The sequence below is a fragment of the Blennius ocellaris genome (genome assembly GCF_963422515.1).
Source record: "Blennius ocellaris genome assembly, chromosome: 19".
Classification (NCBI taxonomy): Eukaryota; Metazoa; Chordata; class Actinopteri; order Blenniiformes; family Blenniidae; genus Blennius; species Blennius ocellaris.
The window spans coordinates 25235184-25251517 of NC_137668.1; the positions used below are offsets into that span (position 1 = coordinate 25235184).

Below are 16334 nucleotides of genomic sequence, written 5' to 3' on the forward strand. Positions count from 1 at the left end.
GCAGCAGCAGCAGCCTGAGCCAGGTCCTGTGTCCAGGTTCGGGGACTCGGTGAAGGGGAACCTGGTGATCGGGACGCTGTCATGGCCGTCGCCCTGGGTCATCGTCATCGGCTCCTTCTTCTCCTGCTGCGGCGCCGGCCTGCAGAGCCTGACCGGCGCCCCCCGCCTGCTGCAGGCCATCGCCCGCGACGGCATCGTGCCCTTCCTGCAGGTCGTGGATCTGAAGCTCCGCCCCCCCCCCCCCCCGCCCCCCTCCCTGGCTCACGCTGTCCTGTCGCCCCCTGCAGGTGTTCGGCCACGGCAAAGCCAACGGCGAGCCCACCTGGGCCCTGCTGCTCACCGCCGGCATCTGTGAGATCGGCATCCTCATCGCCTCGCTGGACGCCGTGGCGCCGATCCTCTCCATGTGAGTGTCTCTGACCCCGCCCCCGCCCCCGCCCCCGCCCCCGCCCCGGGTGACGAACGTTTGCTGCGCCCCCTGCAGGTTCTTCCTCATGTGCTACCTGTTTGTGAACCTGGCCTGCGCCGTGCAGACGCTGCTGCGGACGCCCAACTGGAGGCCGCGCTTCAAGTACTACCACTGGTGGGTGACCGGCCACGCCGCCGCCATACCGCCATACCGCCGCCGCCCGGCGGAGTTTAACCACGGTGTCTGTGCTGCAGGGCTCTGTCCTTCCTGGGGATGAGCCTGTGTCTCGCCCTCATGTTCATCTCGTCCTGGTACTACGCCATCGTGGCCATGGCCATCGCCAGCTGCATCTACAAGTACATCGAATACCGAGGGTGAGTCGCCGCCACCGGTTCTCCATCAGCCTCCATCAGCCTCCATCAGCCTCCATCAGCTTCCAGCTCTGATGATGTAGACCAGGGGTGTCCAACATGCGGCCGGGGGGTCAGAACCGCCCCGCCAGAGGATCCAGTCTGGCCGCCATGTGATTTCTTTTTTTTTTTAAGTATAAAAATGAAAACTGACAGATTCTGATCTAAAAACACCAGATTGTCAAAAATGACATTCAAAACCGTCCTTGGTCAGAATTTGACCCCCGACATTAAAGCGTCTGTGGAGGTCACATGACGCAACGCCTTTCACAATAAAACGAGTCCAACTTATGTGAAGTGATACTTTAGACATGTAAAGTCAAAACAATTTCCAGATGATGACAAATTGTTTTAATCCTGAATAAAAATACGATACCAGATAAGGTGACTGAGGGTTTTTGCAAATATAATAATATCTGACTTACTTTAATATGTATATTTCAGAATAGACTGGTGAATTCTTGCAGATCAAAAGGATCAAAAGAAGGAAAGACTTTGACAATTGTCCATATCTGCAGTTTAACATGTGATATTAAATATGTTGGTCCTCCAGAGGTCAGAGGTCAGATCAGGTGGACGTCGCCCCTCAACTGAAACCACTTTGACGCCCCTGATGTAGATAAAACCATGTGATGAGTTTCTACCTGGACTGTGTCTCTGGAGGTTCAACCCTTCGTGGGACGAGTCCACTTCAGTCTTTTCAACACGTCTTTGCCTCCCAGAGTCACATTGAGGCGTCTCACAGGAAATATTCTACTATTCTATAAAAAACTTTTACTGAACTTCAGGAGGTTTTACTCTCTAGATCAGTGTTTCTCAACCTCTGGTGTTTCCTCCAGATCGTCAGCTGAGCCGGGGGAAATGATCACATTTCACATTTTGTTCTAAAAAACCTTTGCTCTCACAGTGTGTTGCAGAGTAATCATGTATAAATACTCTTCACCACTAGAGGGCAGCACAGAACTTTGCCGGTGAAATGTAAAGTGACAGACGTCAGTGTGGTTCATCTCCACCTCCTGCTACCATCTTGTATCAAAGTACTGTGTCAGTGACAGTGATGGAGAAGTTTTAGAAAACCAGGATCTCAGCTCTTCATCCATCAGGTCCAGGTTTCACACTGAGGGAGGCACTATTAAAAAAAGTCCTGGTTTCTGGATTTACTGGATTCCTGTTGATAAAACTTTGATGAGAAAGACTTTGATGTCTTTGATGAGAAAGACTTTATATTGTTAATAGAGGCTGCAGAGTTTCACATTTTAACATTTCCAGGTGGAGGCGTGACTCCAGAGTTTTACAAAGACAAAAGTGTGTCTTGACTCAAAAAAGGTAGAAAAACACTGGTTTATGGGAATAAATGAAAAAAAGCCCACTTCCATCTTTTTCTTGCCGTCAGAACGATAAACACACTTTTCAGGACATCCAGTGTTCATTTTCGCCTCTTTAAGGTTTATTTTTTTAACTAAGTTGTGAAATACGACGCCGCTCTTTAAGCTCTTCTACAGAATCTCACGTTTCTGAGTGGTTTGTTGTTTTTAAAGACAAACGTCCGTCCTCGCTGTTTCCTCCCGAGACAGGAAGTCCAGCGAAGCAACAACAACAACAACAACAACGATGGGAACAACAACGCTGACCTGATGTGTTTTTCACCTCCAGGGCGGAGAAGGAGTGGGGCGACGGGATCCGGGGGCTCTCGCTCAACGCCGCCCGCTACGCCCTCATCCGCCTGGAGGACGCCCCACCACACACCAAGAACTGGAGGTTGTGTGTGTGTGTGTGTGTGTGTGTGTGGCACCTGGCACCGCGGGGCAGGACAATAGCGGTCCAGGAATAGACCCAGCAGAGGGTGAATTTGATTAATCTCCCCGTCCCTCCCTAATCTGACAGAAGAGGTTGGCGAGCTCACGCTGGACGACCTTGCTGGACGACCTGCAGTTCCCAGGCGGCGCCACTAGGCGCCGCTGTTTCAGTTCTTTATTTTCACTTTTCCCATCGGCGGCAACAGGTTTTGTTATAAAACAAATCGTGAACTGTCTCTACTGTGGGGGTTTTATTTGTAATTTTTATTTTTAACGTTTTTTTAGTCATGAGAAGAGTTTTTTATTCATTAGAACGGTAACATTTGTTCACCTACATCAGCAGATCCTGTAAAACTTGAGTGAAAATGAAAGATTTTCCATAATGAGCCATATTTTAAACACGCTAGAGCTCCTGAATATTAACCCCTCCTGCAAGATATAACAAAAAAACATATATATAAGCTGAACTTGACGATAAGCTGCAGGCGTCCACGTTGCAACAGGGCAGGAGTCTAGCGCTCTAGTTTCCGTGATGCACCTGAACGCATCATCGCCGTCACTCAGCTGCTGCAGCACCAGGAGCACTAATGTCACTTTTAAGTCCAGTTCTGGAGAAGCAGAGGCTGAAAACATCACGTTTCTACATGAGGAAGTAGAATCTGGCAGCTTGAAGCCCGTTAATCCGGAAGAATACATAAATTAGCTGCAGTTTGGGGAAAATTTGCGGCGTATCGTCCAGAAAATAGTGGTTTTCTTGAATTATATCGACCCTCTCGTCGACGGTCGGAGCCACTTCCTGTTTAAGGCTTTATTACACGTTTTCAAAATTAGGAGATATATTTGTGACCAGTAAGAGCGTCATGTGAGACCGGTCTCTTGGCTCCGCCCCCCCCCCCAGGCCCCAGGTGCTCTGCCTCCTCAACGTGGACTCGGACCAGGCCGTCAAGCACCCCCGCCTGCTGTCCCTCACCACGCAGCTGAAGGCGGGGAAGGGCCTCACCATCGTGGGGAACGTCCTGGAGGGGACCTACGTCACCAAGGACGCCGAGTCCAAGAAGGCCGAGCAGGTAGGGCCCCTCTGATCTGGATGAAGAGAAGCTGCTCCACCTGCTGGACACACTGAGAACTTCACACGGTTCCTCACAAGCCTTTTATTAAAATCAGGGGATTATTATTTCCCCCTCTCCCGTACAGGAGCAACATTTCAGATTAAATGTTTATTGTTTGAGTCTGAATTGCCCTGCCTTGACCTGTTGCCACGGTAACGCCCCCCCCCCCCCCTCCAGAACATCAAGGCGGCCATGGCGGCGGAGCGCACCAAGGGCTTCTGCCACGTGGTGATCTCGTCCAACCTGCGGGACGGCGTGTCCCACCTCATCCAGTCGGCCGGCCTGGGCGGCATGAAGCACAACACGGTGCTGATGGCCTGGCCCGGGACCTGGAAGCAGGCCAACGACCCGCAGTCCTGGAAGAACTTCATCGGTACGTCGTCCTGCTGACAGAGTGCAGGAGGAAGGAAACAGTAGGGCTGTACTACACCTTTATTACACTTGTTTATTACACTTGTTTATTACACTTGTTTATTACACTTGTGTCAGGAAGAAATGAATAAAATCTCTTCACTTCACCTTTTTACAATATAAGATATGAGGTACTGATGTAGTGACTGATGTACTGACTGATGTACTGACTCATGTACTGACTGATGTACTGACTGATGTACTGACTCATGTACTGACTGATGTACTGACTGATGTACTGACTCATGTACTGACTGATGTACTGACTGATGTACTGACTCATGTACTGACTGATGTACTGACTCATGTACTGACTCATGTACTGACTCATGTACTGACTCATGTACTGACTCATGTACTGACTGATGTACTGACTGATGTACTGACTGATGTACTGACTGATGTACTGACTCATGTACTGACTCATGTACTGCACTGCGCAGTATTGATGGTGAAAAAGTCGACATTTTCACAAAAAACAAACAATGACTCAGAGCGGCGCCTCTGCCTGGACCGGACAAGACCGGACCAGAGCGTCTGCCTGGACTGGACTAGACTGGACAGGAGCTTCTGCCTGGACCGGATTACTAGACCAGACCGGAGCCTCTGACCGGACTCGACCGGACCGGAGCCTCTGCCTGGACCGGACTCGACCGGACCGGAGCCTGTGGGGGTGTTTGGCGCCCGGTTTAAAGTCCCTCCAGTGACGGTGGATCTGGTCTGTTCCTGTGAGCAGAGACGGTCCGGGAGACCACGGCGGCCCACCACGCCCTGCTGGTGGCCAAGAACGTGGACAGTTTCCCCACCAACCAGGACCGGCTGGGGGAGGGCACCATCGACGTGTGGTGGGTGGTGCATGACGGAGGCATGCTGATGCTGCTGCCCTTCCTGCTGAGGCAGCACAAGGTCAGTGTGTGTGTGTGTGTGTGTGTGTGTGTGTGTGTGTGTGTGTGTGTGTGTGTGTGTGCGCGCAGCTCCTCTCTCTAACCCCCACCCCCTCCTCCTCCACCCTCCTCCGCCCTCCAGGTGTGGAGGAAGTGTAAGATGCGTATCTTCACCGTGGCCCAGATGGACGACAACAGCATCCAGATGAAGAGAGACCTGCAGATGTTCCTGTACCACCTGCGGCTGGATGCAGAGGTGGAGGTGGTGGAGATGGTGAGGCTGACCTCCTCCACCTTGTTCTGGACCGCTAGTTCTACACCTTCACCCTCAGAGGACCGTCTGTCGCTCTGTTGATCCGGAATAACATTAATGGTGTGTGTGTGTGTGTGTGTGTGTGTGTGTGTGTGTGTGTGTGTGTGTGTGTGTGTGTGTGTGTGTGTGTGTCTCTGCAGCACGACAACGACATCTCAGCCTTCACCTACGAGAAAACACTGGTGATGGAGCAACGATCTCAGATGCTGAAGCAGATGCAGCTGTCGAGGACGGAGCGGGAGAGAGAGGTGACCTGTGTGTGTGTGTGTGTGTGTGTGTGTGTGTGTGTGTGTGTGTGTGTGTGTGTGTGTGTGTGTGTGTGTGTGTGTGTGTGTGTGTGTGTGTGTGTGTGTGTGTGTGTGTGTGTGTGTGTGTGTGTGTGTGTGTGTGTGTGTGTGTGTGTGTGTGTGTGTGTGTGTGTGTGTGTGTGTGTGTGCGTGCGTGCGTGCGTGCGTGCGTGCCTGTGTGCGTGTGTGCGTGTGAGTCTGTGTGCGTGCGAGTGTGTGTGCGTGCGTGTGAGTCTGTTCATGTGTGTGTGTGTGTGCGTGTGTGTGTGTGTGTGTCTCCTACTTATAAGAAAACTCTTCCTGCTTTTCCTGCCCTGCTGGTGTTTCTGTACTGACACACACGTTTTACACACACACACACACACACACACACACACACACACACACACACACACACAGTGGTTGATGAAGTGTGTGTTCTGGCGACTCGGTGCCTCTCAGATTCAAAGTATCACTGACGAATCACGAAACTCCATCCGGAGGAAGAACCAGGACGATCAGGGCGTCCAGCTCAGCCGCCCGTCCTCCCAGATGGAGGACACGCAGGAGGACGAGGTACCCCCCCCCCCCCCCCCCCACCAGCCCCCCATACCCCCCCCACCAGCACCCCCGCCCCCCCCAGCCCCGTCTTCACAAAGCTGAGCTCAGACTGTTTCACAACAGACTCCAGAAGACACACGTCTTGTCTCGTCTCTCTAAAGACGGACGATTGGTGACGAACCAGACTGTTGCTCTTTGTCTCCCCCTGCTGGTCGGAGACCGTCGTTCTTAAAGCGTCTCCGTGAGACGCCACCTGCAGTCGCTGTCCTCACGTGCTGGACTATAGCTCAGTAACCTCGTTTCCATGGCAACGGTGATCCGAGCCTCCGGAAACACCACTTTTTGAAACCCGCGGACGTTCGGCAATCAATAAGTCGATCCGTCAAAACGTCTTTGTTTCGTCCTCTCAGCGTCCCAGAGGGTGGAGGACAGCAACTGGCAGCTGAGACGGCAGAAAAATTATTTAATAAAGAAACAATGTTACTAAAATAAACATCGAATAGAAGATCAAACGTCGCCAAACCATGAGACGTCCACTGTGAGACGTCCACCTCAGGGTGTCCACTGTGCGGTGTCCAAACCATAAGACGTCCACCACGAGACGTCCACAGTGTTCGATTGACTCAGAAGGTTATTGAGCGCCGGCTCCTCGGCTCTGCTTCAAGTTGTCTCTCACGTCTCTCGTCTCTCTCTCATCTCACGTCTCTCATGTCTCACACGTCTCACGTCTCTCGTCTCTCGTCTCTCTCTCATCTCTCGTCTCTCACGTCTCACATCTCTCTCGTCTCACGTCTCTCGTCTCTCGTCTCACGTCTCTCACATCTCTCTCGTCTCACGTCTCTCGTCTCTCACGTCTCACATCTCTCTCGTCTCACGTCTCTCACGTCTCTCACATCTCTCTCGTCTCACGTCTCTCGTCTCATGTCTTTCTCGTCTCTCACGTCTCTCTCGTCTCACGTCTCGTCTCTCTCGTCTTTCACGTCTCTCTCGTCTCTCACGTCTCTCGTCTCTCTCATCTCTCGTCTCATGTCTTTCTCGTCTCTCGCGTCTCTCTCGTCTCTCACGTCCAACATCACCACTTGAATTTAGCGACAAACGTTCCGTCCGAAGAGCAGAACCTTGTTTTGTTGTAACTTTGAGGATTTAGTCTGTTGGTTTAGTTTTTCCTGTCAATATTTACATCAGGACCATTTTAAACTGAACAGTCCTCGACAGCGGCTTTGTGAACACCCCCCCCCCCCCCCCCCCCCACCCCCGAACCCCCCGGCCCTGGAGCACAGAGCGTGGACAGGCCCGTCTGAGAAACAACCTGCTGACACTCTGTCTCCTCTCTGTCCTGCACTGGATCCTCACCACCTGGATGTGCCCCCCCCCCACCACCCCCACCTCACCCCCCAGGGGGGAAATACCCCCCCACCCCCCAGAGGAGTCAAACACCAGCTTCCCTCTGTCACAGTCTGGAAACGACTCCACCCCTTCGTCACTGAAGCTGAAACTTCAAAACTCTGGAAGGAAAATAAGAAATCTGATCTGGAACTTTGAACTTTTTCTGCCTTTTGAAGGTGAAAAGTTTGAAAACAGGATGGAGAACTTTTGGAAACATCGGCAGGATGTTTCCTGTATCGACGCTCTGCTTCCTGTGTCGCTTCATTTCTAGCTTCTTCTTCGTTTCAGTCGTTTCATCCAGGAGGTCATTTAAACTCAGACTGAACGACTTTGCAGAAGGAAGTCTTTCATGTCTTTCATGTCCTTTGTGGAGTGTTTGTGTCCTCAGTGACGCACCGATACCGGACGATACCAGACGATACCGTGCTGACCTTTAGCCGATACCGAGTACCGATGCGAGATGGATACCATCGAGTAAAACTCTCTGGGTATCGGTGTAACTAGTACTAGTACTCTGTGCAGTATCGGACCTGGTATCTGTATCGGTGCATCACTACTTTCACTCTTCCCACTTTCTTCCACCATGAATGGTTGTTTGCTCCTCGGTGTCTCCTCCTCTTCCTCCTTCTGTCATCGTCTCCTCCTCTTCCTCCTTCTGTCATCGTCTCCTCCTCTTCCTCTCTTCATTATCGTCTCCTCCTCTTCCTCCTTCTGTCATCGTCTCCTCCTCTTCCTCTCTTCATTATCGTCTCCTCCTCTTCCTCCTTCTGTCATCGTCTCCTCCTCTTCCTCCTTCTGTCATCGTCTCCTCCTCTTCCTCCTTCTGTCATCGTCTCCTCCTCTTCCTCCTTCTGTCATCGTCTCCTCCTCTTCCTCTCTCCATTATCGTCTCCTCTTCCTCCTTCTGTCACTGTCTCCTCCTCCTCCTCCTCCTCCTCATCCTCCTCTCCTCCTCCTCCCTGCAGGCGCAGCTGATCCACGACAGGAACACGGCGTCCCACGCCACCATCAACGACAAGGCGGAGACGGGTCCTGACCGCGTCCACATGACCTGGACGAAGGACAAGCTCTTCACCGAGCGCAACCGCAGCCGCGAGTGCAACGCCAACGTGGCGGTCCGCGACCTGTTCAACATGAAGCCGTAAGTGCTGCCGGGCGGCGGCGGCGGCGGCATGGCGTTGTGTGTGTGCACGCCGATCAGCCGTACCGCATGGCCACGCCACGCCACGCACTAACTCCGCCCCCCCAAACCCGCCAGGCTGGGGGTTTAAGGCTCCGCCTCCACCACGACGCTTCAAGTGAAAAGGATTCATATTGTCCAGTTCACACGGCAACGCTTTGTAAACGGTGTAGATTTTTTTATTTTTTTTATTTAAGGTTGTGCAGATAAACAATACAAACAGTAAACAATTCCAAAGATGTGTGAAAATGAACAACACATTCTATATACAAAAGTAAACAAATAAGTGCTACCTCAAATACTATTTACATAATGTGCGTATATGTGTGTGCGTGCGTGCGTGTGTATAAGTGTGTGCGTGCGTGCGTATATGTGTGCGTGCATGCGTATATGTGCGTGCGTGTGTGCGTGCATGCGTATATGTGCGTGCGTATATGTGTGTGCGTGCGTGCGTGTGTGTGTATAAGTGCGTGCGTGCGTATATGTGTGTGCGTGCGTGCGTATATGTGCGTGCGTGCGTGTGTATAAGTGTGTGCGTGCGTGTGTATAAGTGTGTGCGTGCGTGCGTATATGTGTGCGTGCATGCGTATATGTGCGTGCGTATATGTGTGTGCGTGCGTGTGTGTGTGTATAAGTGCGTGCGTGTGTATATGTGTGTGCGTGCGTGCGTATGTGTGTGCGTGCGTGCGTATATGTGCGTGCGTGCGTGTGTATAAGTGCGTGCGTGCGTGTGTATAAGTGTGTGCGTGCGTGTGTGTATGTGTGTGCGTGTATGTGTGTGCGTGCGTGCGTGTGTATAAGTGTGTGCGTGCGTGTGTATAAGTGTGTGCCTGCGTGCGTATATGTGCGTGTGTATATGTGTGTGCGTGCTTGCGTGCGTATGCGTGTGTGCGTTAGTGCTTGTATATGAAACACTAAGCGTGACTTGGTTGTTTCTGGAGGAAACAGAGGACAAAGGAAATAGTTTGTATTGTAACATAGAAAAAGGAGCAAAAGAGGAAACTGAATGTTTGTTCTGGACGTGAGGTTCTGACGCCGTCGTCAACAAGCCGTAGGATTTTGACTTTCGCTCCGTTTACGCCACAACGTTTCAAGGGATTGTTTATTCACGTGGCAACAATTTGAAAACGATGTCCGTTTCCACGGCAACGGAAAGTCGTGGTTTCACCGCCGTCGCGTCCGCCGACGCCCCAAAGCACAACGCCCAGTTTTCCTTATTCACTTGAAACCGTCGTCGTGTGACCGGGGGCCTCAAGAGTACGTCCAAGAATCCTGCAGTCCCCCAGGGGGCCACCAGGGGGCCACCAGGGGGCCACCAGGGGGCCTGCAGGTCCTCTTAAAGAGACGGACGGTCAATAAAAGACAAATTGAGATTTCTTTTGTGGGGGGGGTTGAGAGTCGGTGAAATGATTTACATGTTTAAAATGTCAACCTGAGTCAGTCTCACTGTGCGTCCCGGTGCGTCCCGGTGCGTCCCGGTGTCTCCCGGTGCGTCCCGGTGCGTCCCGGTGCGTCCCGGTGCGTCCCGGTGCGTCCCGGTGTCTCCCGGTGCGTCCCGGTGCGTCCCGGTGTCTCCCGGTGCGTCCCGGTGTCTCCCGGTGCGTCCCGGTGCGTCCCGGTGCGTCCCGGTGTCTCCCGGTGTCTCCCGGTGTCTCCCGGTGCGTCCCGGTGCCTCCCGGTGCGTCCCGGTGTCTCCCGGTGCGTCCCGGTGTCTCCCGGTGCGTCCCGGTGCGTCCCGGTTCGTCCCGGTGTCTCCCGGTGTGTCCCGGTGCGTCCCGGTGTCTCCCGGTGTGTCCCGGTGAGTCCCGGTGTCTCCCGGTGCATCCCGGTGCGTCCCGGTGCGTCCCGGTTCGTCCCGGTGAGTCCCGGTGAGTCCCGGTGTCTCCCGGTGTCTCCCGGTGCGTCCCGGTGTCTCCCGGTGCGTCCCGGTGCGTCCCGGTGCGTCCCGGTGCGTCCCGGTGTCTCCCGGTGTCTCCCGGTGTCTCCCGGTGCCTCCCGGTGCGTCCCGGTGCCTCCCGGTGTCTCCCGGTGCGTCCCGGTGTCTCCCGGTGCGTCCCGGTGTCTCCCGGTGTGTCCCGGTGCGTCCCGGTGTCTCCCGGTGTGTCCCGGTGAGTCCCGGTGTCTCCCGGTGCATCCCGGTGCGTCCCGGTGCGTCCCGGTGAGTCCCGGTGAGTCCCGGTGAGTCCCGGTGTCTCCCGGTGCCTCCCGGTGCGTCCCGGTGCGTCCCGGTGTCTCCCGGTGTCTCCCGGTGTGTCCCGGTGAGTCCCGGTGCGTCCCGGTGTGTCCCGGTCCCCCCCAGGTCAAAGTCCTTCAGCAGCAGCGCCGACGAGACAAAAGCATCTAAGCCTGTTCTCTGTTGTTCTGTCCCATTTTTTTTTTCCTCCTTCTAGAGAGTGGGAGAGTCTGTAAGTCTGATTTCTTTGCCCCGCCCCCTCCCTCCTTGGCCCCGCCCCCTCCCCTCCTTGGCTCCGCCCCCGTGTGTCTGCTGTGTGGTGCTAGCTCGGCTGTGTCTTGGTGTCTGCATGGCGCCTGCATGTCCCGCCTCTCCGCTGCAGGTGTGGGTGTGTCCGGACTCGTCTGCCTGACGGAGGGAACATTTAAAGAGACAGGACTCCTTTTCAAACCTCTCGTCCGCTGGTCTTTACATGTTTCCTCTGTGTGTCGACGCCTCAACGCTTCAGCCCCCAAAACTAAACCTTCCTTTGTTTATATTCAATCTGTTTCCTGTGGAAGTTTTAAGGTTTTCCTCCCCAGGTGAGCGACTCCGTTCAGGTTTTCAGACTTTGACTCGTCGCAGATCAGAAACATGGAAGAAACGATCTTCCAGCAGTTTTCTCTCCATATAAATATAAATATAAATATAAATATAAATACCGTCACTTCCAGACCATAAGCCGCTACTTTCTTCACTTTGAACGCCGAGGCTCAAACTGAGGCTAGTTTCTGGGTTTTACAGGTTAAAAGGCTTCGTGCTGCCGGAACGTGAGTGATGCGTTCAGGTGCATCAGGTAAATCTGAGCTGCGCCGCCCCAGCTGCATTTAAAACAAACAAACAGAGACGTGCCATGCCACAGTGAAATTCCTGCCGTTACACCACCTGCTTATACATTTGGTGGGCGGGGCTTATATTCAAGGCGGGGCTTATATTCAGGTCAATCGTCTGGAAGTTATGGTGAAAGAATAATTAATTCTGATGATACTGGATTTTTAAAGGGGTCATATCCTCCATCTTCACCTCCTCCATCTTCACCTCCATCTTCACCTCCCCCACACTCGCCCATCTATGGGAAGAGGAGGAAGTACTTCCTCTCGTGGTGCCATGTGCCAGAGCAGAGCTGCCTGATTGTGGGAGGAGTCAAAAGGGGGAGGAGCCTAGCTTGATTGTGATTGGCTGAACCCCCGATGACATCATATAGGGTTTGATTTCTGATTGGCTGCTTGAAAACACACTTTTTAAAACCTGAAACAAACTTTCTTCACTTCTGGGGCGTCGTTCCAGGTGTGGAGACGGTTCTTACTGCTGGAGAACTTTTAGAAAGTCGTTCCAGGTGTGGAGACGATTCTTACTGCTGGAGAACTTTTAGAAAGTCGTTCCAGGTGTGGAGACGATTCTTACTGCTGGAGAACTTTTAGAAAGTCGTTCCAGGTGTGGAGATGATTCTTACTGCTGGAGAACTTTTAGAAAGTCATTCCAGGTCTGGAGACGATGAGCTGGAGAACTTTTAGAAAGTTGATTTCTGACGATATGACCCTTTAAAATGTTGGAATACATTTAAAAACGATGTAAAATAACCTTTTCTAGTCTTACCAAGGAATTAATCATTTATATTGGAAAAGTAGGAATATTTAACAATCTGAACACGCTGACATGTTCAACCAGACTTTACTGCGTTGAACCAGTACTGACCAGTACTGGTCAGTACTGGTCAGTACTGGGTAAGAGGAAAACCTGCTGACTCAAAGTCAAAGTCTGAACCTGGACGGAGTGGCTCCTGGTCCAGCAGGTCCTGGTCCTCACGGGGACTGTGTCTCTCCCCCCCCCCCCCCCCCCCAGGAACCAGTCCAACGTGCGGCGCATGCACACGGCGGTCAAGCTGAACGAGGTGGTGGTCAACAAGTCCCAGGGAGCCCACCTGGTCCTGCTCAACATGCCGGGACCGCCCAAGAACCGGGGCGGCGACGAGAACTGTATCCTTCTGGAGGGCCGTGCTAGCTTTAGCTTCCTGGCGCTAGCTTTAGCTTCCTGTTACTAGCTTTAGCTTCCTGTTGGTAACTTTAGCTTCCTGTTACTAGCTTTAGCTTCCTGTTGGTAACTTTAGCTTCCTGTTACTAGCTTTAGCTTCCTGTTGGTAACTTTAGCTTTCTGTTGGTAACTTTAGCTTCCTGGTGCTAACTTTAGCTTCCTGTTGCTAACGATCGTCATTGGCCAGCGTTCATCCCCGGACCCTGGTAGTCCAGGACCTGGGTCTCTGGTCTCTGGTCTCTAGTCTCTAGTCCAGGACTTGGGTCTCTAGTCTCTAGTCTCTGGTCCCTAGTCCAGGACCTGGGTCTCTGGTCCAGGACCTGGGTCTCTGGTCTAGGACCTGGGTCTCCGGGGGGGGGGGGGTGTTGTTGGTCCTTGACCTTTGACCTTTCAGACATGGAGTTCCTTGAGGTCCTCCTGGAGGGTCTGAACCGGGTTCTCCTGGTGCGGGGGGGCGGCCGTGAGGTCATCACCATCTACTCTTAAACCCCCCCAGAAGCCGTCTCTCGCCCCCCCCCCCACCCTGCACACATGGAACCGTTGCCATGGAGACCGGTTACCGGGCGTTTCCACGGGGACTGAAGTCCCTGTTGGGTTTGTTGGAGGCGGAGCCTCTGTGATTGACAGGCGCTCCGCCGCGGGACGCCGGGACGGAGGTGGGCGGAGCCACGACGAGGCCCCGGGGCGGAACCCCCCCCCCCCCAAACCCCCCGGGGTCAAAGACCATAGACATAGACTCTTTGTACATTGTTCTTCCTGAGAACCTCGGTCCTGGACCAGTTCTGGACCAGTTCTGGTCCAGTTCTGTCCTGTGTGTGTGTGTGTGTGTGTGTGTGTGTGTGTGTGTGTGTGTGTGTGTGTGTGTGTGTGTGTGTGTGTGTGTGTGTGTGTGTGTGTGTGTGTGTGTGTGTGTGTGTGTGTGTGTGTGTGTGTGTGTGTGTGTGTGTGTGTGTCTCAACCTCGTAGTCTTCAATGTTTGCTGTTCTGGACTTTTTCTGGACCCGAGACTGGAAGTTTAGCTGCGAACACACACACACCTACACACACCCACACACACACACACACACACACACACGTACACATACACACACACACAAACATATACACATACACACACACATATCCACACATACACACACACGTACACACTTACACACACACACGCATGCACACATACACACATACATACACATACACACACACCCACACACACACACACACCCACACACACACACACACCCACACACACACACACACACACCCACACACACTGGAGGCTCCATGTTGTTAATCAGGAAATAGCCATATAGCCAATCAGACGCTTCGCCGCCGTTCTTCCTGGTGTTTGAGTGTCGCCGTCTCGTCTCGTCACGTCGGCTCGAGGAAAGAAAAGCGTGAAGAAGAAGAACGGAGTGGCTCCGCCCACTTCGCACGCTCAGCACTTATTTCAACTTTCACACTCGGTTCTGTGTTCCCGTGGCCGTCCGCCGGCTCCTCCGTCCAGACGGAGGCTCTGCAGGAGGGAGGACAAGTGCCAAAAAAAAATACATTAAAAAGACTTTATTTTGAAAGAAACTGTGGAAGTGCGTCCAGCGGGGGAGGGGTGACGACGTGACGGAACCTCCACAGTCTCTTGGCGTAGCTGTGCAGTGATTTCAAAGCAGAACCTTCTGCTCTTTTATCAGTTTTTCTCTTGTTGTTCTTGTTGTTGTTGTTGTTGTTGTGTCCTGTGTAACCCTGTAGTTTCTCCTGTCCGCCGCTAGGTGGCGGGGGCGAGTCCACCAGGGGGCGCCGCGCCACCAAAGAGTCAATAAACCCAACGTCGTTTTTAGTCGGGAGGCGACGGAGATAATTTATTGTGTTTGTTCTGATCGGAGCTGGAGGACGTAGCTGTGCAGAGAGGGGTGTGTGTGTGTGTGTGTGTGTGTGTGTGAGAGAGAGAGAGAGAGAGAGAGGAAGAGAGAGAGATCTACCTCAAGGTGGCGCCGAGTTTGGCCAGATTTGGCGGGAAAACCAGCCTGTGGGAGAGGACCAGGAGTGTGTGTGTGTGTGTGCGTGTGTGTGTGTGTGTGTGTGTGTGTGTGTGTGTGTGTGTGTGTGTGTGTGTGTGTGTGTGTGTGTGTGTGTGTGTGTGTGTGTGTGTGTGTGTGTGTGTGTGTGTGTGTGTGTGTGTGTGTGTGTGTGTGTGTGTGTGTGTGTGTGTGTGTGTGTGGTCGGGCCTGGTGGGCGCAGGTTTAGAGGAAGTAGCCCTGTAACTTGTACTTGTGCCTCTCTGCGTAAATAATAAAGTGCTGAAACGAAACGCCGACTTCCTGTGATTTCTCTTTTTTACATGCAGGTGTGTGTGTGTGTGTGTGTGTGTGTGTGTGTGTGTGTGTGTGTGTGTGTGTGTGTGTGTGTGTGTGTGTGTGAAGCTGGAGTTCCGCAGGGTTCCGTCTGACCCCCCCCCCCCGTCACACTTCCTGCAGGAACCAGACGATCCTGATCAACTAGAACGTTCTGCTGAGGAACTACGATAAAACACAACTCGTGTTATTTGCTGTAAACGTGTAGAACCACCAGGCGGCAGAACTTTGACCTTTGACCTCGAGGAACCTGACAAACTGACCCCACAGGGAACAAAGTCACTATTTGGCGCTTTACAAACGAGATCGAGTTCCGTCCACCAGGGGGCGACGTCACCTTGTGAACTCGTGCAGGTGAACCTGAGCCGTCCTGGCACGTGCCCAGTCTGACCTCTCGTGACGTCACCAGCGAGCTGCGGTGCAGAGTTTCATGTCTGTGTGTCTGTGTGTCTGTTCGCTCGTGATCTCATTCAGATCGATGCACGTTTCATCCAGGACGCGGCCTCGCGTCCTGCCGCCGCCATGTTGGTCAGAGCCATACCGCCATACCGCCATACCGCCATACCGCCATACCGCCGCTTCACCGCTGGTCACACAAATAAATCTCATTGACTTTCCAGAGATGTGACACTGGGACGCTCTGTTATTACATCATCGATCTAGTGGGTCTACTGGAGGGGGAGAGGAGGAAGATGCTCTATAATCTGGATTAGAGGAGGAAGATGCTCTATAATCTGGATTAGAGGAGTAAGATGCTCTATAATCTGGATTAGAGGAGGAAGATGCTCTATAATCTGATGTTAGAGGAGGAAGATGCTCTATAATCTGGATTAGAGGAGGAAGATGCTCTATAATCTGGATTAGAGGAGGAAGATGCTCTATAATCTGGATTAGAGGAGGAAGATGTTCTATAATCTGGATTAGAGGAGGAAGATGCTCTATAATCTGGATTAGAGGAGGAAGATGCTCTATAATCTGGATTAGAGGAGGAAGATGCTCTATAATCTGGATTAGAGGAGGA

General features: G+C 52.8%; 1 protein-coding gene across 1 annotated transcript in view; it reads left to right on the plus strand.

The window, feature by feature from the left end:
- slc12a7b (solute carrier family 12 member 7b) overlaps positions 1-15257 on the plus strand; it is a 59855-nt gene extending 44598 nt beyond the window's left edge. The window contains exons 12-25 of the mRNA XM_080514968.1: positions 37-211; positions 288-406; positions 485-583; positions 664-783; positions 2473-2577; positions 3514-3682; positions 3902-4097; positions 4872-5041; positions 5162-5293; positions 5473-5580; positions 8511-8686; positions 11116-11130; positions 12780-12913; positions 13363-15257. Of these exons, the coding sequence (XP_080371094.1) occupies positions 37-211; positions 288-406; positions 485-583; positions 664-783; positions 2473-2577; positions 3514-3682; positions 3902-4097; positions 4872-5041; positions 5162-5293; positions 5473-5580; positions 8511-8686; positions 11116-11130; positions 12780-12913; positions 13363-13454 (1810 nt within the window). The 3' untranslated portion in view covers positions 13455-15257. The remainder of the gene's footprint in view (positions 1-36; positions 212-287; positions 407-484; positions 584-663; positions 784-2472; positions 2578-3513; positions 3683-3901; positions 4098-4871; positions 5042-5161; positions 5294-5472; positions 5581-8510; positions 8687-11115; positions 11131-12779; positions 12914-13362) is intronic.
- The last annotated feature ends 1077 nt before the right edge of the window (positions 15258-16334 follow it).